At 36.4% G+C, this 19,604-nt stretch overlaps 1 protein-coding gene across 3 annotated transcripts in view; it reads right to left on the reverse strand.

Annotated features, from left to right (window-relative positions):
* SEMA3D (semaphorin 3D) overlaps positions 1–19,604 on the reverse strand; it is a 228,905-nt gene that overhangs the window by 138,324 nt on the left and 70,977 nt on the right. For 2 of the 3 annotated variants that reach the window (XM_086397191.1, XM_086397190.1), the window contains one exon: positions 2,834–3,024. In XM_086397191.1, coding sequence (XP_086253317.1) covers positions 2,834–2,984 — 151 coding nt within the window. In that variant the 5' untranslated portion in view covers positions 2,985–3,024. Of the gene's footprint in view, positions 1–1,619; positions 1,734–2,833; positions 3,025–19,604 lie in introns of those variants that run through there. The other variant, XM_086397192.1, reaches the window with a different exon arrangement.

Below are 19,604 nucleotides of genomic sequence, written 5' to 3' on the forward strand. Positions count from 1 at the left end.
TGAGGATAACATAATTCACACACAGTCCTTATTCCAATGCTTTGCCCATGAGGAATCCCAGAGAGTAATCATTAACTATTATTAAAGTTTCTTTCCAAGTCTATTTTGCATGTTTATATTCATCAATACAATGCTCTGGCATTATTCACTGTATCACAGAAACCAAGTAATATTTCCTTTTTTTTCCCTTCAATCTATTTTCAAACTTTCTATTTTTTTTTAACTGTTTGACTTTTACTATTTGTTTTCTGTTCTATGAAGAAGTGAAGTGAAAGTTGCTCAGTCGTGTCTGATTCTTTGAAACCCTAGGGACTGTAGTCCATGGAATTCTCCAGGCTAGAATACTGGAGTAGGTAACCTTTCCTGTCTCCAGGGGATCTTCCCAACCCAGGGATCGAACCCAGGTCTCCCACTTTGCAAGTGGATTCTTTACCAGCTGAGCCCCAAGGTAAGCCCAAGGATACCGGAGTGGGTAGCCAATCTCTTCTCCAGCAGATCCTCCCAACCCAGGAATTGAACCGGGATCTCCTGCATTGCAGGAGGATTCTTTACCAACTTAGCTATCAGGGAACTTAAGGTAAATGTAGAGGCATTTGCCTTAAAAACAGGCAAACAAATCAGACACGTGCAATATGACGGGTTGTGAAAAGCCCGTATTATGTATCCATATCCCTATTAGGACAGAAAACATTTCCATAATTTAAGGAAGTTTCCTCTCGCATTCCTTTCCATATGATCGTCCCTCAACCATGCAAAAGCAATATCTTGATTTTTTTTAAAACCATAGGTTAGTTTTACCCGTTCTAGCAATTTGAGAAGAATGTAAAAACTCAAAGATAATGATGCTAGCTTAACTCATTGTTCATGAGATATAAATTCAAAACAAATACCAACATATGAAATGTGTAATGGATGTAATAAAATAATTCCACTTATGCTTACATTAAGCATCAAATTAGCTTTTACTATTGATATTTAATTTGAGCTGAAAAACTATCTTTTAAAAGATTACCTTTTAATCTTTAAGATAAAAAGTTATCTTAAAGTTATCAGCATTATTTTTACCTGCCAAGTTCAGAATAAAGGAGTCTGAATCCCCTATATTCCTCTCATTAGTTAAGGTATTAAAGAGGCCAAGGGGATACCAGGAAAAAAAATCTTCACCAACGAAACTTGGCACATCCTCTCTCTCTCTCTCTCTTTCAATATATATATTTATATATTACACTTACATATAAACATGATGGTTAAATACTAACATATAAACTTTGCTTTTAAATGTTTAAATTAATATAAAAGCGATCAGATTTCACTTCTTAAATGTTTTCTCATCTCTGTTTTAAGCCTTTCACACTTCTTAAACAATAAAATATGTATATCCTTGAGATAGTCAAGATATTTCAGTTTGTTAGTATTTTGAAGATATCTTACTGTTTTTAAAAAATGCCAAGGATAAGCTAATTAGTAGCAGCTGTATGGAATTAACATTTTTCTATTTTTAGGGTGTTAGGTTGCTCACTGCAGGCCTAGGAGGCCTCTACTTGCCCAGTTTCAAGACCAAAGAAAGAGCCCAGGGTCAGCGACAGAAATATCAGTGGTTTAACAGAAGGGGAGCTTACATGTCTGAAGCAAGATCTTAGAGCAACACCCCACAGAGGTTATGACTGACCCCAAAGCAGAACATGGCAGCAGGCTTCAGTCCCAGAGGCCGGGGGCTAGAGGGTGGGGGGGGGGGCGGGGAGGCGGGGCAATGTTACCATTTATAGAAAGAATTGACAGCAGGTTGGCTCATCAGTTACCAGGGAAATCAGAAACCCCTTCCTCCGCTTTGATAGGTTATCTTGGTGGCTAAAAGTTAGAACAATCATTCAGTTCAGTTCAGTTCAGTCGCTCAGTCATGTCCGACTCTTTGCGACCCCATGAATCGCAGCACCCAGGCCTCCCTGTCCACCACCAACTCCCAGAGTTCACTCAGACTCACGTCCATCGAGTCAGTGATGCCATCCAGCCATCTCATCCTCTTCCTCCCCTTCTCCTCCTGCCCCCAATCCCTCCCAGCATCAGAGTCTTTTCCAATGAGTCAACTCTTCGCATGAGGTGGCCAAAGTACTGGAGTTTCAGCTTTAGCATCATTCCTTCCAAAGAAATACCAGGGCTGATCATTAGCTGGAGCCTAAGCAAGCATGTGGAGAAGGCAATGGCACCCCTCTCCAGTACTCTTGCCTGGCAAATCCCATGGGTGGAGGAGCGTGGTAGGCGGCAGCCCATGGGGTCGCTAAGAGTCTGACACAACTAAGCTACTTCACTTTGACTTTTCACTTCCATGCATTGGAGAAGGAAATGGCAACCCACTCCAGTGTTTTTGCCTGGAGAGAGTCCCAGTGACAGCGGAGCCTGGTGGGCTGCCGTCTATGGGGTCGCACAGAGTCGGACACGACTGAAGTGACTTAGCAGCAGCAGCAGCAAGCAAACATGTAGGAAAGTCTGGCAGATGTAGGTGAAGCAGGTACCGGTTGAGCAGAAGACTTACAGACAGCAAGAGAAAAACCATCTTGAGTGGCCTGACCATATGTAGGGATTGTTTTAATACAAGCTGACTGCAACTTGAGGATAAAAATTTCCTAATTATGCTAATCAATAGTTAATACTTGTAAATAATGAACTGAAAAGTATACATGGACAGTTTTTATCTATTTTCTTCACCAAGAAAAATATATAATTGGGCTTTGTGTTCTATAATAATAATATTATTAACTGATTACAAACATTTCACTGAACTCAGCATGCGTTTCTAAATAAAAGAAGAGATGCTGAAAAACACTGACACATTTACCTTTGTAGGTTAGCTTGAGTCGTGGAATATTTTGCTTAGAAGTTCTAATGACTGGAAGAAACAGCATGGTCATGCTTATCGTCATCAGGGCATGAAAAAGATGAAAATTGTGGCTTCTGGACTTTGGTTTCTCATCTTTAGTAACAATCATGATGAAAACAATGTTCTCTTTCAAACAGTGTTAATTGAATCTAAAAAGAAGAAAAAAACTATTAATATAGCAATTTGCAGATTTCTCTATACTTAGTAAATTATAATTTTATGAATGTATGTTTTTTAAAAAAATAATTTCTCCTCTCTTGTTCTGCTCTTACAAATTGTTGCAGGGGGAATGAATCAAAACTGAGTAATAAAAGTGTAATAAATAAACGGCTGGCTTTATTCAGACATGGAGATGAGTGCAAAACAAAAACTTCAACTACTTAGGTTAATTAGCATCTCTTCTTCTACTAAAGTGTTTGTCTTGTTTTATGCAAATATAGGAGGAACCAATTCTTTCTGTATCTTGATGGATTCGTGGTCAGAAAAGAATACTGGTAGAAGCCTACTCTTGCCTTATACAATCCTCAAAGAAAAAGATCCTCAAGTAAAACTGAATAAAAGCTATCATTTTGAGAGATTTCTTTTGTTTCTGACCAAAAAATATTTCCAAGTCTACCTATAATTGGGACAATTAAACATGATCTGGTCAGGGCCACCAGTACAGATTTTAGACCTGGGCCAAGGCAATCTTACCTGCAACCTATATTACTCCACACAGGGTGGCACTGAATATAAAATACTGTAGAAGAAAAAAATTTATAATAGGACATAGTTATTAAGTAGGTTGCCACAATCAAGCTGCCTTGGTTGTCTTTGTTAAGACATGGAATAAATCAAAACTCACATATTTCCAACGAAGCCTTGTAATAATAATTATAAATAATATTCATTGAGTATTTACATGAACCAGGTACTTTTTGAAAAGTGGTGTGAAAATCTTATCCTATGGTCATTGTTTTTTTACCTTATTCAAGAACCCATATTTATTTAATTGCATTGAGCAGGTTCAGCTGTATGCAACAAATTCTACTAAATTCCCTTTTCATTTTTACTCTGTTACACTATTTTCTAATTTTCCTTGTTATGGCTTTTCAAACATATCCATCATTTAAAAGTAGACATTTAATTTCCAAATAAATGGGGCTTTTAAAATATCTTTGATATTACTCTCTCATTTTGATATTAAATTCTCATTTAAATGCTTTCTTCTCTACAATCACCCTCTGTGTTTTTTTCAGTCTTCTAACTTTAGTGAGGCTTTAAATGGCTAAGTCAAATATCTCCTTGGTAAATGTCACATTGCAGTTGAAAATATGTGGGTAATTTTCAAATATCTTTTGATACTGATTTCTAACATAATTCCACAGTAATAAGAGAACAGACTCTATGTGATTTCAGTACCTTTAAACCATGAAAATGTTGCACCTTACTTTATGTTCTTAGATATGTTACAGTGTCTCCTAGTTTATACTCTATGGGAACTTGGACAAAATTTGTATCCTACCATTTTGTGAAAATTGTATAATTCTTAATTATGTTGAATTGGTTCATGGTGCTTTTCACGTCTACTACATACTTCTACTTTTCTGTATATTCATTCTATTAATTTTTGTGAGTTTGATATTGAAACTCCAACTAAAAATCTTAACTTATCTACTTAAAAAATAATTGTAATATATAGTGGAACTATATGTAACTTTGTTCTGTATTTTCCAAGTCTCCTATAATGTGTTATCTTACTTTCATAATTTAAAAAATAAAAAAGAGAAGAAAAAGGCTGGTTTATATAAATTAAATGACCTAATGCTGATAAATTAAACAAGTATGTCATTAGACTGAGGTTTCTCTAATGCCATGATAGCCTATCTAATTGAACAAAGCCTAAGCCTGTAAATGCCTCAAAAGTACAAACTTAGAACACTAAGAACAATCCATCAGTTAACTAGGCTTTAAGGTATAGACAATCAAATAATCTTCCTGTTTTGGAAAATTTCTTTAGGTAAGTCTTTCCCCTAATATCCATCTATTAGTGGAGTGCTCCTAACCGCTTTCAGTTTCAGTTCAGTTTAGTTGCTCAGTTGTGTCAGACTCTTTGCCACCCCATGAACTGCAGCATGCCAGGCTTCCATCTCCATCACCAAATGCCAGAGCTTTTATATTCATTGAGTTGCTGATGCCATCGAACCATCTCATCCTCTGTCAGGCCTTCAATCTTTCCCAGCATGGGGGTCTTTTCTAATGAGTCAGTTCTTCACCAGGTGGCCAAAGTATTGGAGCTTCAGCATCAGCATCAGTCCTTCCAATGAATATTCAGGGCTCATTTCCTTTAGGATTGACTGGTTGATCTCCCTGCAGTCCAAGGGAATCTCAAGAGTCTTCTCCAACACCACACTTCAAAAGCATCAATTCTTTGGTGCTCAACTTTCTTTATGGTCCAACTCTCATATTCATACATGACTATTGGAAAAACCATAGCTTTGACTAGATGGATGTCTGTTGGCAAATTGACATCTCTGCTTTTTAATATGCTGTCTAGGTGTGTCATAGCTTTTCTTCCAAGAAGCAAGCATATTTTCATTTCATGGCTGCAGTCACCATCTGCAGTGATTTTGGAGCCCAAGAAAATAAAAGTCTCTCACTGTTTCCATTGTTTCCCCATCTATTTGCCATCCAGTGATGGGACCAGATGCCATGATCTTAGTTTCTTGAATGTTGATTTTTAAGCCAGCATTTTCACTCTCTTCTTTCACCTTCATTAAGAGACTCTTTAGTTCCTTTTCACTTTCTGCCTAAAGGTGGTGTCATCTGCATATCTGAAGTTATTGATATTTCTCCCAGCAATCTTGATTCCAGCTTGTGTTTCATCCAGCCAGCATTTAGCATGATGTACCATGCTTATAAGTTAAATAAGCAGGGTGACAATATACAGCCTTGACATACTCCTTTCCCAATTTGGAACCAGTCCGTTGAAACAGTTGCTTCCAAATTTGCTAGCATATTGAGCGCAGCACTTTAACAGCATCATCTTTTAGGATTTGAAATAGTTCAGCCAGAATTCCATCACATCCAATAGCTTTGTTCATAGTGATGCTTCCTAATGCCCACTTGACTTCAGACTCCAGGATGTCTGGCTCTAGGTTGGTGATCACACCATCATCATTATCTGGGTTATGAAGAACTTCTGTGAATTCTTAACCACCTCTTCTTAATATCTGCTGCTTCTGTTAGGTCTGTACCATTTCTGTCCTTTATTGTGTCCATCTTTGCATGAAAAGTTCCCTTGGTATCTCGAATTTTCTTGAAGAGATCTCTAGTCTTTCCCATTCTATTGTTTTCCTCTATTTCTTTGCATTGTTCACTGAGGAAGACTTTCTTATCTCTCCTTGCTATTCTTTGGAACTCTGCATCAAATGGGTATGGCTTTCCTTTTCTTCTTTGCCTTTTACATCTCTTCTATTCTCAGCTATTTGTAAGGCCTCCTCAGACAGCCATTTTGCCTTTCACATTTCTTCTTCTTGGGAATGGTCTTGATCATGGCCTCCTGTATGATGTTACAAACCTTCATCCATAGTTCTTCAGGCACTCTATCAGATCTAGTCCCTTGAATCTATTTCTCACTTCCACTGTACAGTCGTGAGGGATTTGATTTAGGTCATGCCTGAATGGTCTGGTGGTTTTCCCTACTTTCTTCAATTAAAGTCTGAGTTTTGCAATAAAGAGTTCATGTCTGAGCCACAGTCAGATTCTGGTCTTGTTTTTGCTAACTGTATAGAGCTTCTCTATCTTTGGCTGCAAAGAATATAACAATCTGATTTTGGTATTGACCATCTGGTGATGTCCATGTGTAGAGTCATCTCTTGTGCTGTTGGTAGAGAGTGTTTGCTAAGATCAGTGCATTCCCTTGGCAAAACTCTGTTAGCCTATGCCCTGCTTCATTTTGTACTCCAAGACAAACTTGTCTGTTACTCCAGTTATCTCTTCACTTTCCACTTTTGAATTCCACTCCCCTTGTTGAAAAGGACATCTTTTTTATGTTGTTAGTTCTAGAAGGTCTTTTAGCACTTCACAGAACCTTTCAACTTCAGCTTCTTTGGTATTAGTGGTTGATACTTCCAGTTTGGTATCACACAATTCAGATTGATTTTTGATCAAATATACTCTTAAAAATTTTAACATGCCTCCATTTATTTTTTATCAATGCTAGTGACATCCAAGAAAGACAGGTAATTATATATTTTCCTTATTTTACAGATGAGGAAACTGAAGTACACATTTTGATAATTCTCTCAAGGTCATAGGGCAAATAAGAGATGAATTAAAACTTTTGTTCCAGACTTTAGATAGAATCAGCTTCCTTAGCCCCAAAGTATTTTATGTGCTTTTCATTATGTCACAATCAAGTTATTTTCAACTCTTCAAAAGTCTTCCCTCTCCTCGATATTTTCTAAGACATAACTCATAGGAACGATATTGCTTTGCCTGCTTCTGGGAAGGATTCCAGATGTGGTACCTGCTTCAAGTATCAATAATTTCTACACTTCCTTTAGTGACAGTTAAGCCATAATGAAAAAGTATTATCCTTTAGTAATTATCTAATTATTTAATATCAAAATAAATATTGTATGCCTATAGGGTTAATTTTAAGAGAAAGTCTATTAAGAGTATTTTTCTTACGGAAGATCAACTCTTTTTTAAAATGCTTTTATTAGAATGACTTTGAATCAAGATTCCTTAAATTTATCTTAAATCTCAGAAGTCAAAATCAGTCTCAGAAGGTGAAATAAAACAAATTATATATGTATTAATTTTATACATAAGACAAATATTCAAGAATACATTACAGATTGTATGTTGTTTATTCATGAAGTGTTCAACACGAATGCTTACTACAGTATGTTTTCTCACTTACTTTAATTATCTAGGAAGTACCAAACTATTCTATCTTTCTGTAATCTGTGCATATTTAATTCTTTGATTTAGAAGATTACTACAAATGAAAAGAATCAAGTTGATTTAGATACTCATTTAAGAATAATGTACCAAATATGCCACACATATTTTCTTCACATTTGCTTGACATTTTGTGATGATTTCAGAGATCTAATTGCCAACATCTGTTGGATCATAGAAAAAGCAAGAAATTCCAGAAAAACATCTATTTCTGCTGTACTGACTACACCAAAGCCTTCGGCTATGTGGATTTAAAAAACTGTGGAATATTCTTCAAGAGATGGGAACACCAGGCCACCTTACCTGCCTCCTGTGAAATCTGTATGCAGGTCAAGAAGCAACAGTTGGAACCAGACATGGAACAACGGACTGGTTCCAAATTGGGAAAGGAGTATGTCAAGGCTGTATAATGTCACCCTGCTTATTTAACTTATATGCAGAGTACCCCATGGGACATGCCAGGCTGGATGAAACACAAGCTAGAATCAAGATTGCCGGGAGAAATATAATAACCTCAGATATGCAGATGACACCACCTTTATGGCAGACAGTGAAGAGGAACTAAAGAGCATATTAATGAAACTGAACGAGGAGAGTGAAAAAACTGGCTTAAAGGTCAACATTCAGAAAATAAAATGGCATCTGGTCCCATCACTGCATGGTAAATAGATGGGGAAACAACAGGAACAGTGAGAGATTTATTTTCTTGGGCTCCAAAATCACTGCAGATGGTGACTGCAGCTGTGAAATTAAAAGACTTGGAAGAAAATTTATGACCAACCTAGACAGCATATTAAAAAGCAGAGACATTATTTTGCCAACAAAGGTGCATCTAGTCAAAGATATGGTTTTTCCAGTAGTCATGCATGGATGTGAGAGTTGGACCATAAAGAAAGTTGAGCACCAAAGAATTGATGCTTTTGAAGTGTGGTGTTGGAGAAGACTCTTAAGATTCCCTTGGACTGCAGGGAGATCAAACCAGTCAATCCTAAAGGAAATGAGCCCTGAATATTCATTGGAAGGACTGATGCTGACGCAGAAGCTCCAATACTTTGGCCACCTGGTGAAGAACTGACTCATTAGAAAAGACCCCAATCCTGGGAAAGATTGAAGGCAGGAGGAGAAAGTGATGACAGAGAATAAGATGGTTCAATGTCATCAGTGGACATGAGTTTGAGCAACCTCCAGGAGTTGGTGATGGACAGGTAAGCCTAGTGGGCTGCAGTCCAAGGGGCTACAAAGAGTCAGACATGACTGAGCAACTAAACTGAACTGAATGATATAATTTAAGAGAAAACAGAAATTTCAGTGTGATGTAAAAGATCTATATTATCAGCAGCCCTTAATGAAAATTCTAGCTTTAATAATTTAAGTAAAAATATATATTTTAGAATAAAACACTAATGAAGTCCCTCAGTAAATAACATTTTTAAAGCAAACTCTAAAAGACTAAAGTTTTGTATTATATAAAAACTATTAGGACAACACATACACTGTTGGCACAAAACAGTCACTTAATTGATCTACAGAAAAATTTATAAGAATTAGTTTTAAATTATGTGAGTTTTCAATTACTTGGTGTCTTAAAAAAATTTATTTCTTCACTTTTTTAATTTTACATTTATGCCTGTAAAACACAGATACATTCTTTGTGTTATAGATTCTCCTTAAAAATGTGTTTTTTTGCAAATGAAATATTTTTAAGGAATATACACTTAAGAATATATATTATATATATACTTCTGGTCACTAACACCATAACTCATCTCCAAACATTTATTAAGGTGAGAAGAAAGATAAGAGTCTTTTTTAAAAGGAGCAGTTGATTAGATACAAATAATAAACTCTCAAGAAATAATTGCTAATATCAAGATATTGATATGATGCTATGGAAGACAATCAAAGGAGTTTAATATAGGTTTAAGTAAGACAAAGCTAGTTTCACAGAGAAAGAGAATAAAAAAGGAGAGGAAAAAAAAAAAGGAGAGACAGTTCCAGATGACAATGATACCTAGTGAAGGGTTCCAAAAAAGCTGGAAGCATGATAAAAATAAAACAGGTAATGGAGATAACATGATTCAGTGGGTGAAGGAGAGAGGAAACCAAAGAGGAATTCAGCCTAACACTTAAATGTGCCTCATGCCTGTTCTGGTATCTAATATAGTAGAACTCAAATGATGCAGTTATTCCACACTGCCTTTGGTCTTAGACCATGAGTGCTGTTATCATCCATTTTCATCAGTGCTTTTTTGATCCCACTTGCCTGTTATTTCCAATTTTCCCAACATTGTCGTGTTAGCAGAACATGGGTATCTGATCACAGCAGATCCACAGCTTTGCCATCAGTTCAATTCAGTTCAGTTGCTCAGTTGTGTCCGACTCTTTTGCGACCCCATGAATTGCAGCATGCCAGGCCTCCCTGTCCATCACCAACTCCCGGAGTTCACTCAGACTCACGTCCATCGAGTCAGTGATGCCATCCAGCCATCTCATCCTCTGTCGTTCTCTTCTCCTCCTGCCCCCAATCCCTCCCAGCATCAGAGTCTTTTCCAATGAGTCAACTCTTTGCATGAGGTGACAAAAATATTGGAGTTTCAGATTTAGCATCACTCCTTTCAAAGAACACCCAGGACTGATCTTTAGAATGGACTGGTTGGATCTCCTTGCAGTCCAAGGGACCCTCAAGAGTCTTCTCAGACACCACAGTTAAAAAGCATTCTTCGGCGCTCAGCTTTCTTCACAGTCATACTCTCACAACCATATATGACCACTGGAAAAACCATAGCCTTGACTAGATGGACCTTAGTTGGCAAAGTAATGTCTCTGCTTTTGAATATGCTATCTAGGTTGGTCATAACTTTCCTTCCAAGGAGTAAGCGTCTTTTAATTTCATGCAATCACCATCTGCATTGATTTTGGAGCCCCCCAAAATAAAGTGTGATACTGTTTCCACTGTTTCCCCATCTATTTCCCATGAAGTGGTGGGACCGGATGCCATGATCTTCGTTTTCTGAATGTTGAGCTTTAAACCAACTTTTTCACTCTCCTCTTTCACTTTCATCAAGAGGCTTTTTAGTTTCTCTTCACTTTCTGCCATTAGGGTGGTGTTATATCTGCATATCTGCATATCTGAGGTTATTGCTATTTCTCCCGGCCATCTTGATTCCAGCTTGTGCTTCTTCCAGCCTAGCGTTTCTCATTATGTACTCTGCATATGAGTTAAATAAGTAGGGTGACAATATACAGCCTTGACGTACTCCTTTTCCTATTTGGAACCAGTCTGTTGTTCCATGTCCAGTTCTAACTGTTGCTTCCTGACCTGCATATAGGTTTCTCAAGAGGCAGGTCAGGCGGTCTGGTGTTCCCATCTCTTTCAGAATTTTACATACAAACATGCATACTTCCACCTACGCATAGTCTCCAAAAAGAGTGAAAGGTTAGTTGAATGTCGGGATTAAACCAGGGCTTCCCTGGTGGTTCAGTGGTAAAGAACCTGACTACCAAAGCAGGAGGCACAGGTTTGATCCCTGAGTGGGGAAGATCCCCTGGAGAATGAAATGGCAACCCACTCTAGTATTCTTGCCTGGGAAATCCCATGGACAGAGGAGCCTGGAGGCTACAGTCCATGGGGTCAGGAAAGAGTTGAACACAACTTAGTGACTAAACAACAACAACAAAGAGTTTAAGTTCATTACATTTCTCATTAGGTTTAGTTTTCCTGCGCTTCTGGACATGTGTAATACTACTCTTTTATGACATGTAACTGCATGTAGTGCGAATGCATGTTTATGTACACAGGCAAAAGAGAGGAAACTTTCTGTGTGTGCATTTTATTAGCAATAATGACCTCAGTACAGGACATTTCCTGTGAATTAATGACCAGTTGGGGTTAATGGCCCTTAGCTATGTATTGAGATATCTACTCCTCCAACTGGTCATTAATCGCTAAGACATGCCCTGTGCCTCCAACACTATGTTAAGAAGATTGATGTTTTGGTTTTCAATGAACAGTAGCCATACTGTTCCCTGTTACCTAACTCATTAATATTGTTAAATACGTTAAAAATCAAAGCACTGCTTTCCTTGCTACTGTGGCATTCCAGTAAGTGCCCACACGTGCTGAAACATTTGTTAAGGGTGACGGACAAAATAAATCAAAAATTCTGAACCTCCTGAAACGTTTTTTAAAACTTTATATATGTTTCTCCTATAAAACAGTCACTGTCTATAATCTGCTGTTCCTAATTCTTTGTTTCTCCTCCCAACCATCCTTTAAATTCAACAGTTAAACTTTTAATTGAGATCACTTATGAGTTAAATGTATTGCCAACAACCTCTCCACTAATCTATTGATACTTTGCTATCTTCCAGTGTATGTTAGTGTATGTGTGTGTGTGTGTTTTGTACCTACAAGAGTGTGTGTCCCGCATCTGGGAAGAATTACAGAAGTAGGTGTGATTTAACCTAAAGTGGTGGATTTGGTGAATTGCACAGGTTATACTGCGCGCTACTGTCTGTAACAAGCTCGACCTGGAGCCAATTAACTGCACATAATCTGTTCCAGATGTGCACTGGGACAAACAGCACTCTTGGGGATCTTCAGATGTGAAGCCAATAGGGAGTGTTCTGATTACGAGAGAGTTTTACACACTGTTCCACTAAATCAGAGATTCAAATACATAATCTCACACTCAAGAAGGCCTTATGCCATTTCCCAAAGGAATACAGAGTCCAGAACTTATTAGATGGATGGTAAATTGTCAAAGATATAATTTGAGGAGCAAGGGATATAAAATTTCACATTTGAACTTCATTAATTTGTCTTATTTATATCTATTTGTTCCAAAAGTCACTGAGGTAAGAATGTATAATTATGGTGAAAAACTAGATTCTATACTTAGGATAAGAATTAAAATACAATATAAGTCTTTTTTTAAAAAAATTAGTTATATTTAATTCTCAATCTCCTATGATAGAGAAAGTATTATTCACCCTACTTTATAAAAGAAGCACTTTAATAATTAAAAAAAAGAAGAAAGAAAGAATTAAAATACAATATAAGTCTTCATACCTGAAAATCCTGAACTTAGGATTCTTTTTCAGGTGTGTGTGTGTGTGTGTGTGTGTAGGTTTGGGAAAGGAGGAAAAGAATCCTTGATTTCTTAATTTATAAATAGCTATTTATTCTTCATGGGTGTCCCTGGTGGCTCAGATGGTAAAGAATCTGCCTGCAATGCAGGAGACCTGGGTTTGATTCCTGGGTCATGAAGATCCCCTGGAGGAGGAAATGGCAACCCACTCCAGTAATCTTGCCTGGGAAATTCCATGGACAGTGGGGTGGCAAAAAGTTGGACATGACTGAGCAACTAAACAAAAAGAACTGCCTTCAGATGTCATGAATTCCTCATCAATTCATATATTCTGGGGAGTATGACAGATTACCTGATTTTTGAGAAATAATGAAAAAGGAAACTTACATGCTAAAGTCAGTAAGAATAAATTATAGTAGTTCCACTTATAGTTTGCAGTGGTTTAAACATAATGTTTCTATTTCTAAACTACACTGAAAGTATATTGTTGAATAAATCTGTGCTCAACAAAGAACGACTGTTACATGTTACTTGAGTTTGCATGCCTTATATAGCCTTGCACTTAAAGCCTGATTAAATCCTCTAGGATCTTACCCCAGTTGAATCCAACTCAATAAAAAAATAATAGAATAGTGAGATTTCAGAACATACACGTGTAACCTGTTAGATTTAATATTGAGGGTTACATTTTTTCTTGAACATGACAGTAACAGCAAAACCATGCTTACACTGTAAGAAGTTCTAAAGAAATCAAGTGCCTCCAAGGCCCAAACTGTTCAAATAATAAACACAGAAAAAATTAATAAAATATGACTAAATGGCTTTGCTAGTCTTCTTTCTTAGCCTTAAATCTCATATTAACTGGCTACTCAAAGTACTAATGGTTATCAATTTGTAGGGTCAGAAAAAGTATCAAAGCATAATCATAGTCAGTTTGTCTTTAAATGTGATTAATCCTCAATTCAAAGGCTTAAGATTTTCCTTTCCATATTCTCATTTTCCAGAGAGCATTCTGATCCATGCATCTTTTTATGACCAAGATAATCCTATTCGTTACCTTTTGGAATTCTGATATACTTTATGAGAATTCTAGGATATTTTGTCAAATGTCTGCATTTTGTATTCAAAATATAAATGTAAATTATTTAAACTGAATGTCATTTAAAACTTAATATCCACACCTCAAATATTCTGATATGTGCCCCCTGCAGTTTAAAAGGAGATTCTTAAATTAATGAAATATTGAATAAAGCAGAGTAGAAATTACTGTAATTAAGAAGGCAAAACAATTATATTTTCTTGAAATTAAAAATAGTTATCCATGTGTTTATTATTGAATGGTTCCTCGATTTTATTACTTTTAAGAATATTATTAGCATAAAAAACTGACTGATATTTTGATAAATAATAGAAAGTTTTAGCTTTCTTTCCTAAAGTACACATTTACTTATTCACTTAGATACTGAGTTATATGCCCAATAAAGATTTCTCAGACTTTATAATACTGATCTACTATTTCTGCTACATGGACAATAAATGGATCTAAACCTTTAAAAAATTGACCTTTCAATGAAAATACATAAATTTTATATAAACAAACTAATTTATTTATTGGCCCAATGGTCTCTGTATCAGCTGAAATAATCGTGCACTTCAAATACCTTGTCTTTCAAAGCAATGGAGCTATCTTACATTCTCCTATGCTTACTTAAGCAGCACTTGTAGTAAGGATGGGTTCTCCAGGTGGCGCTAGTGGTAAAGAACCTGCCTGCCAATGCAGGAGATGTAAGAGATGTGGGTTCCATCCCTGGGTGGGGAAAACCCCCTGGATTAAGGAATGGCAACTCACTCCAGTATTCTTCTCTAGAGAATCTCATGGACTGAGGAGCCTGGAGGGCTATAGTCCATAGAGTTGCAAAGAGTCGCACACAACCAAAGCGACTTAGCATGCAGGCATCAATATCTAAAAGGAAACTTCTTTGAAAAACAGCATATGGCAGGAAAAATGTGACCCTGAACTTCGTATTCACATAAATTCTCTAGGAATGTAGGTACTTTTGAGATCAAAACACTTAAGACAAGTTAAATGACTTTTTTAAAAAGCAAAAGCATGTGCTAAACACATTAACACAATTTGTTTATTTCCTCACTATTTAATGAAATGCCTAAGGGAAGTAAACATTTCTAACAATGTAAGGCATCCACCTGCATAGTGAGAAAAGTTTAAATAACTAACTTCATAAACATAACACTATCTGGGAATAAAAATAAGCAGTGTGTCCTGAGGAAACCAGAATTGAAAGAGACACGTGTACCCCAATGTTCATCGCAACACATAGCCAGGACATGGAAGCAACCTAGATGTCCATCAGCAGATGAATGGATAAGAAAGCTGTGGTACATACACACAATGGAGTATTGTGCAGCCATTAAAAATAATACATTTGAATCAGTTCTAATGAGGTGGATGAAACTGGAGCCTATTATACAGAGTGAAGTAAGCCAGAAAGAAAAACACCAATACAGTATACTAACGCATATATATGGAATTTAGAAAGATGGTAACAATAACTCTGTATACGAGGCAGCAAAAGAACAATGATGTATAGAACAGTCTTTTGGACTCTGTGGGAGAGGGTGGGATGATTTGGGAGAATGGCATTGAAACATGTATAATATCATATATGAAATGAGTCACCAGTCCAGGTTCGATGAACAATACTGGATGCTTGGGGCTGGTGCACTGGGGCGACTCAGAGGGATGGTACAGGGAGGGAGGAGGGTGGAGGGTTCAGGATGGGGAACACGTGTATACCTGTGGCGGATTCATGTTGATATATGGCAAAACCAATACAATATTGTAAAGTTAAAAAATAAAAAAAAAGGCAGTGTGTGAAAGGAACTAGGAGTCATATGCAGAATTTAGAAACTCATTCTTCATATCAGATTTTAATTTAAACTCATTCTTCATATCAGATTTTAATTTCATGATAATTGACCCAACTATGTTAAAAAGAAATAACAATTTTAATGTAATTAAATGTGAAAGTCACTAACATTTTAAAATTTATCTTTAGCAAACTGAGTTCAATAACTGATGACTATCAAGTCTTTCTTAGGTGAATATTACAAGATAAGTCTGCACATGCTCATTGTAGGCGCTGCTAGCCCAGAAAAGGGCTGGGTCTCTGAAGACAGTTATCTGCAATAGAAACCTGAATTTTGCCACAGCTGATCTACCAGCTACTACCAGAAATTCAAAAGTTCCCAAGACTTTGACCCAGTCAATACTTTCCCATTTGGTTTAGTTCTGCAATTAAAACACTAACAATAATTTTAAAGTAATGTTATAACTTGTATGTATAAGCCAGTATTATAATTTTCATTTTTTTATCCTTACATGCTTGCTTGTTAAATTTCTTCTACCTACAGTTCTAAACATCCCCAGTTACACCTTTCATAATTCCTCCAGAAGTAGACTGACATGGTGCTTGAACACGCAGGTGCAAAGCCTAGGTCTGCCACTTGCCTCCTGATTATTGATAGGAAAGTTACCGAACCTCACTGTGTCTCACTTGTCACATCTGAAATAGTAGATTACAGAAGTATTTAACTCATTCGTTTAAGGATTAAGGTATGTACACCATGTACATAGTAAGTGATCAATGTGCATTAGCCATTTTTCAATTACTGTATTTGATTTGTCTTAATTTTCTATTAAGATTATTTTTAACTACAAAAGCAAATTATGTTTCTAAAGATATTTAGTAATGATCTTAACGTATGCCTACAGTTTATAAGGCCTGTAAAATAAAGAGATCTCAGGAAACTATTGTATAACCTTCAAGAATATGAAGACAAATGAAAAAAAAAAAATCACAGGGTGCCACCAAAACAAATGACCATGCAAGCAAATGGTCTGAATTTTGTTATATAAGGATAATATATAATTGTGTCTCGAGTGCTTCCAAAGCTACTCATTTAAATTAAATGATGTACAAAACGACAGTGAGGCACCACCTCACACCAGTAATAATGAAAAAAAAAAAAAGTGAAAATCGTTCAGTCGTGTCTGACTCTTTGCAACCCTGTAGACTGTAACCCATCAGGCTGTTCTACGCATGGAATTCTGCAAACAAATGACCAACATTAAAAAGTGTACAAATAACAAATGCTGGAGAGGATGTGGAGAAAAGGGAACAACTACACTGTTGGCAGGAGTGTAGTTGGTGAAGCCACTGAGGAAAACAATATGGAAGTTGATCAAAAAACATATGATACAATGATCTCACCCCTGGGCATATAGGCAGACAAAACTATAATTCAATAAGATATATGCACCCTATGCTTACTGCAGCGCTACTCATAATAGCCAAGACATGGAAACAGCCTAAGTGTCCAACAGATGAATGGATAAAGAAGACTTGGTTTATGTATACAAGTTTCAGCATAAAAATATTCAGCAAAATAATGCCATTTGCAGGAACATGGATGCAACTAGAGATTATCACACTAAGTGAAGTAAGTCAGAAAAAGAAATATAAATACCACATGATATCACTTAAATGTGGAATCTAAAATATGACACAAATGAACCTATATATGAAACAAAAACAGAATCATGGACATAAAGAATAGACTGGCAGCTGCCAAGGTCGAGGGAGCTGGGGAAGGAATGGAGTGGGAAGTTAGGGCTAGCAGATGTAAGCTCTTATATGTAGAATAAATAAACAACAAGCTCCTACTGTATAGCACAGAGAACTATATTCAATATCCTATGATAAACTATAACAGAATATTAAAAATATACATACATATATGAATAACCGAATCATTTTGCTGTACAGCAACAATTTATACAACATTGTTTAAATCAACTATATTTCAATAAAAAATTAAATGATGTTGTTTTTAAAGAAAGAGAATATAACTACCCAATCAAAGTAATAACATCATATAAATCCTTAAAATCAAGACAGAATAAACATTGATGAATATGTATAATACTTGACCTTAATATTTTCACTTGTATTAAAAGATTAGATTAAAGGGACTTCCCTGATGATACAGTGGTTAAGACACCATGCTCCCAATGCAGGAGGCCCAGGTTTGATCCCTGGTCAGGGAACTAGATCCCACACGCCTCAAAGACCCAGTGCAGCCAAATTAATGTGGGAGCTTCCCCAATGACCCAGCAAGTAAAGAATCTGCCTTGCTGAACATGGGTTCAATCCCTGGGTTGGGAAGATCTCCTGGAGAAGAGAATGGCAACCCTCTCCATTATTCTTGCCTGGGAAATCCTGCCGACAGAGCAGCCTAGTGGGCTATAGTCCACAGGGTTGTGAGGAGTTGGACGTAACAACCGAGCACACACAAGAGATTAAAAGGACTAGGCTTCTCTTGGTCTCTTTTCCAGAAACAGTACTAGTTTCAAAGGAAAAAACAGAGAATTTAAATAACCTTGTGGGATACTTGCAATTGAACAACATACTATACTCAATGGTATATTCAAAATATAGCAATGACATATGCTATAATTAAATATATCCTTTGCATTGGATCTTACTATGTTACATATATGTTTTAATTTTTATACGTCTATCCATCTAGCCTATTCAATTCAGTGTACTGTTTTCCATTTCTACCCCTCATCTTTGCTTTTAAAATGGGTAGAATGATCTTGTACAAAGTGTTAGCAATGTCCTTTGCTTTTCACCTTCTTTAAAAAAATTAATTATGATGCCACTTAAGTTTACATATTTTATAAGATGCTGACATCCTTTGACATATACAAAGTATTAAGTAGTTAATTAAAAGAATTTTTCTTCACAAAGTAGTAGTCATTTAAAAAGGTGTATTTTGGGAATTCCTTGGCAGTCCAGTGGTTAGGACTCTATTTTCTCTACCAAGGGCCTGAGTTTGATTCCTGGTTGAGGAACTAAGATCCCACAAGCCACATGGTGTGGTGAAAAAGTAAAATAAACAAAAATTTTAAAAATAAGTTATATTTTATCCAAGATAAATTTTACAAGTTTTTTTTCACTTACCTAAATTGTTCTTTTATTATAAAGCATATTTTCAAATTCATAACAGCTTACAAAACATGGTTGATCTAACTTGATTCCCACTAGCTATCTGTTTTATATGTGCTAGTGTATATGTTTCCATGCTGCTCTCTCCATTCATCCCACCCTCTCCTTCCCCTCCTGTGTCCACAAGTCTGTTCTTCTATGTCTTTGTCTCCAACACAATACTGATATTTTTAAATTATACTGATTCATTATTTTGTAGAATGTTCCTCATTTGTAACACATTCATTTTCAAGCTTAAGTAACCAATTATGATGATTCCCTGAGATCTCACAGAAATTAGTGGCAGAGCACCTTGTACACAAATAAAAGACAACTAACTGTAAAAATAAATAAATAAATAAATAACCACCCTAAATCTTTTCAGCCTCAGTTAGAATAAGCATGAGATTCCTGAGTTGAGCAGCCAGCTACAGATGGACATTTACTCATTTTATTTTTTATATATTTCTCTCTTAGAGAAAATATCATATCACCTCTTACCTCTGAGGTTGACTTACAAGTGAAAAGGACACTGGAGTCTGAATTTTAAAATACAGAATTCACAGGACTTCCCTGGTGGTCCAGTGATTAAGAATCTTCCTTGCAATGCAGGGGACA

This window comes from Bos grunniens, chromosome 4 (genome assembly GCF_055505025.1).
Source record: "Bos grunniens cultivar Pamir isolate PY7600 chromosome 4, Bosgru_T2T1.0, whole genome shotgun sequence".
Taxonomy (NCBI): Eukaryota; Metazoa; Chordata; class Mammalia; order Artiodactyla; family Bovidae; genus Bos; species Bos grunniens.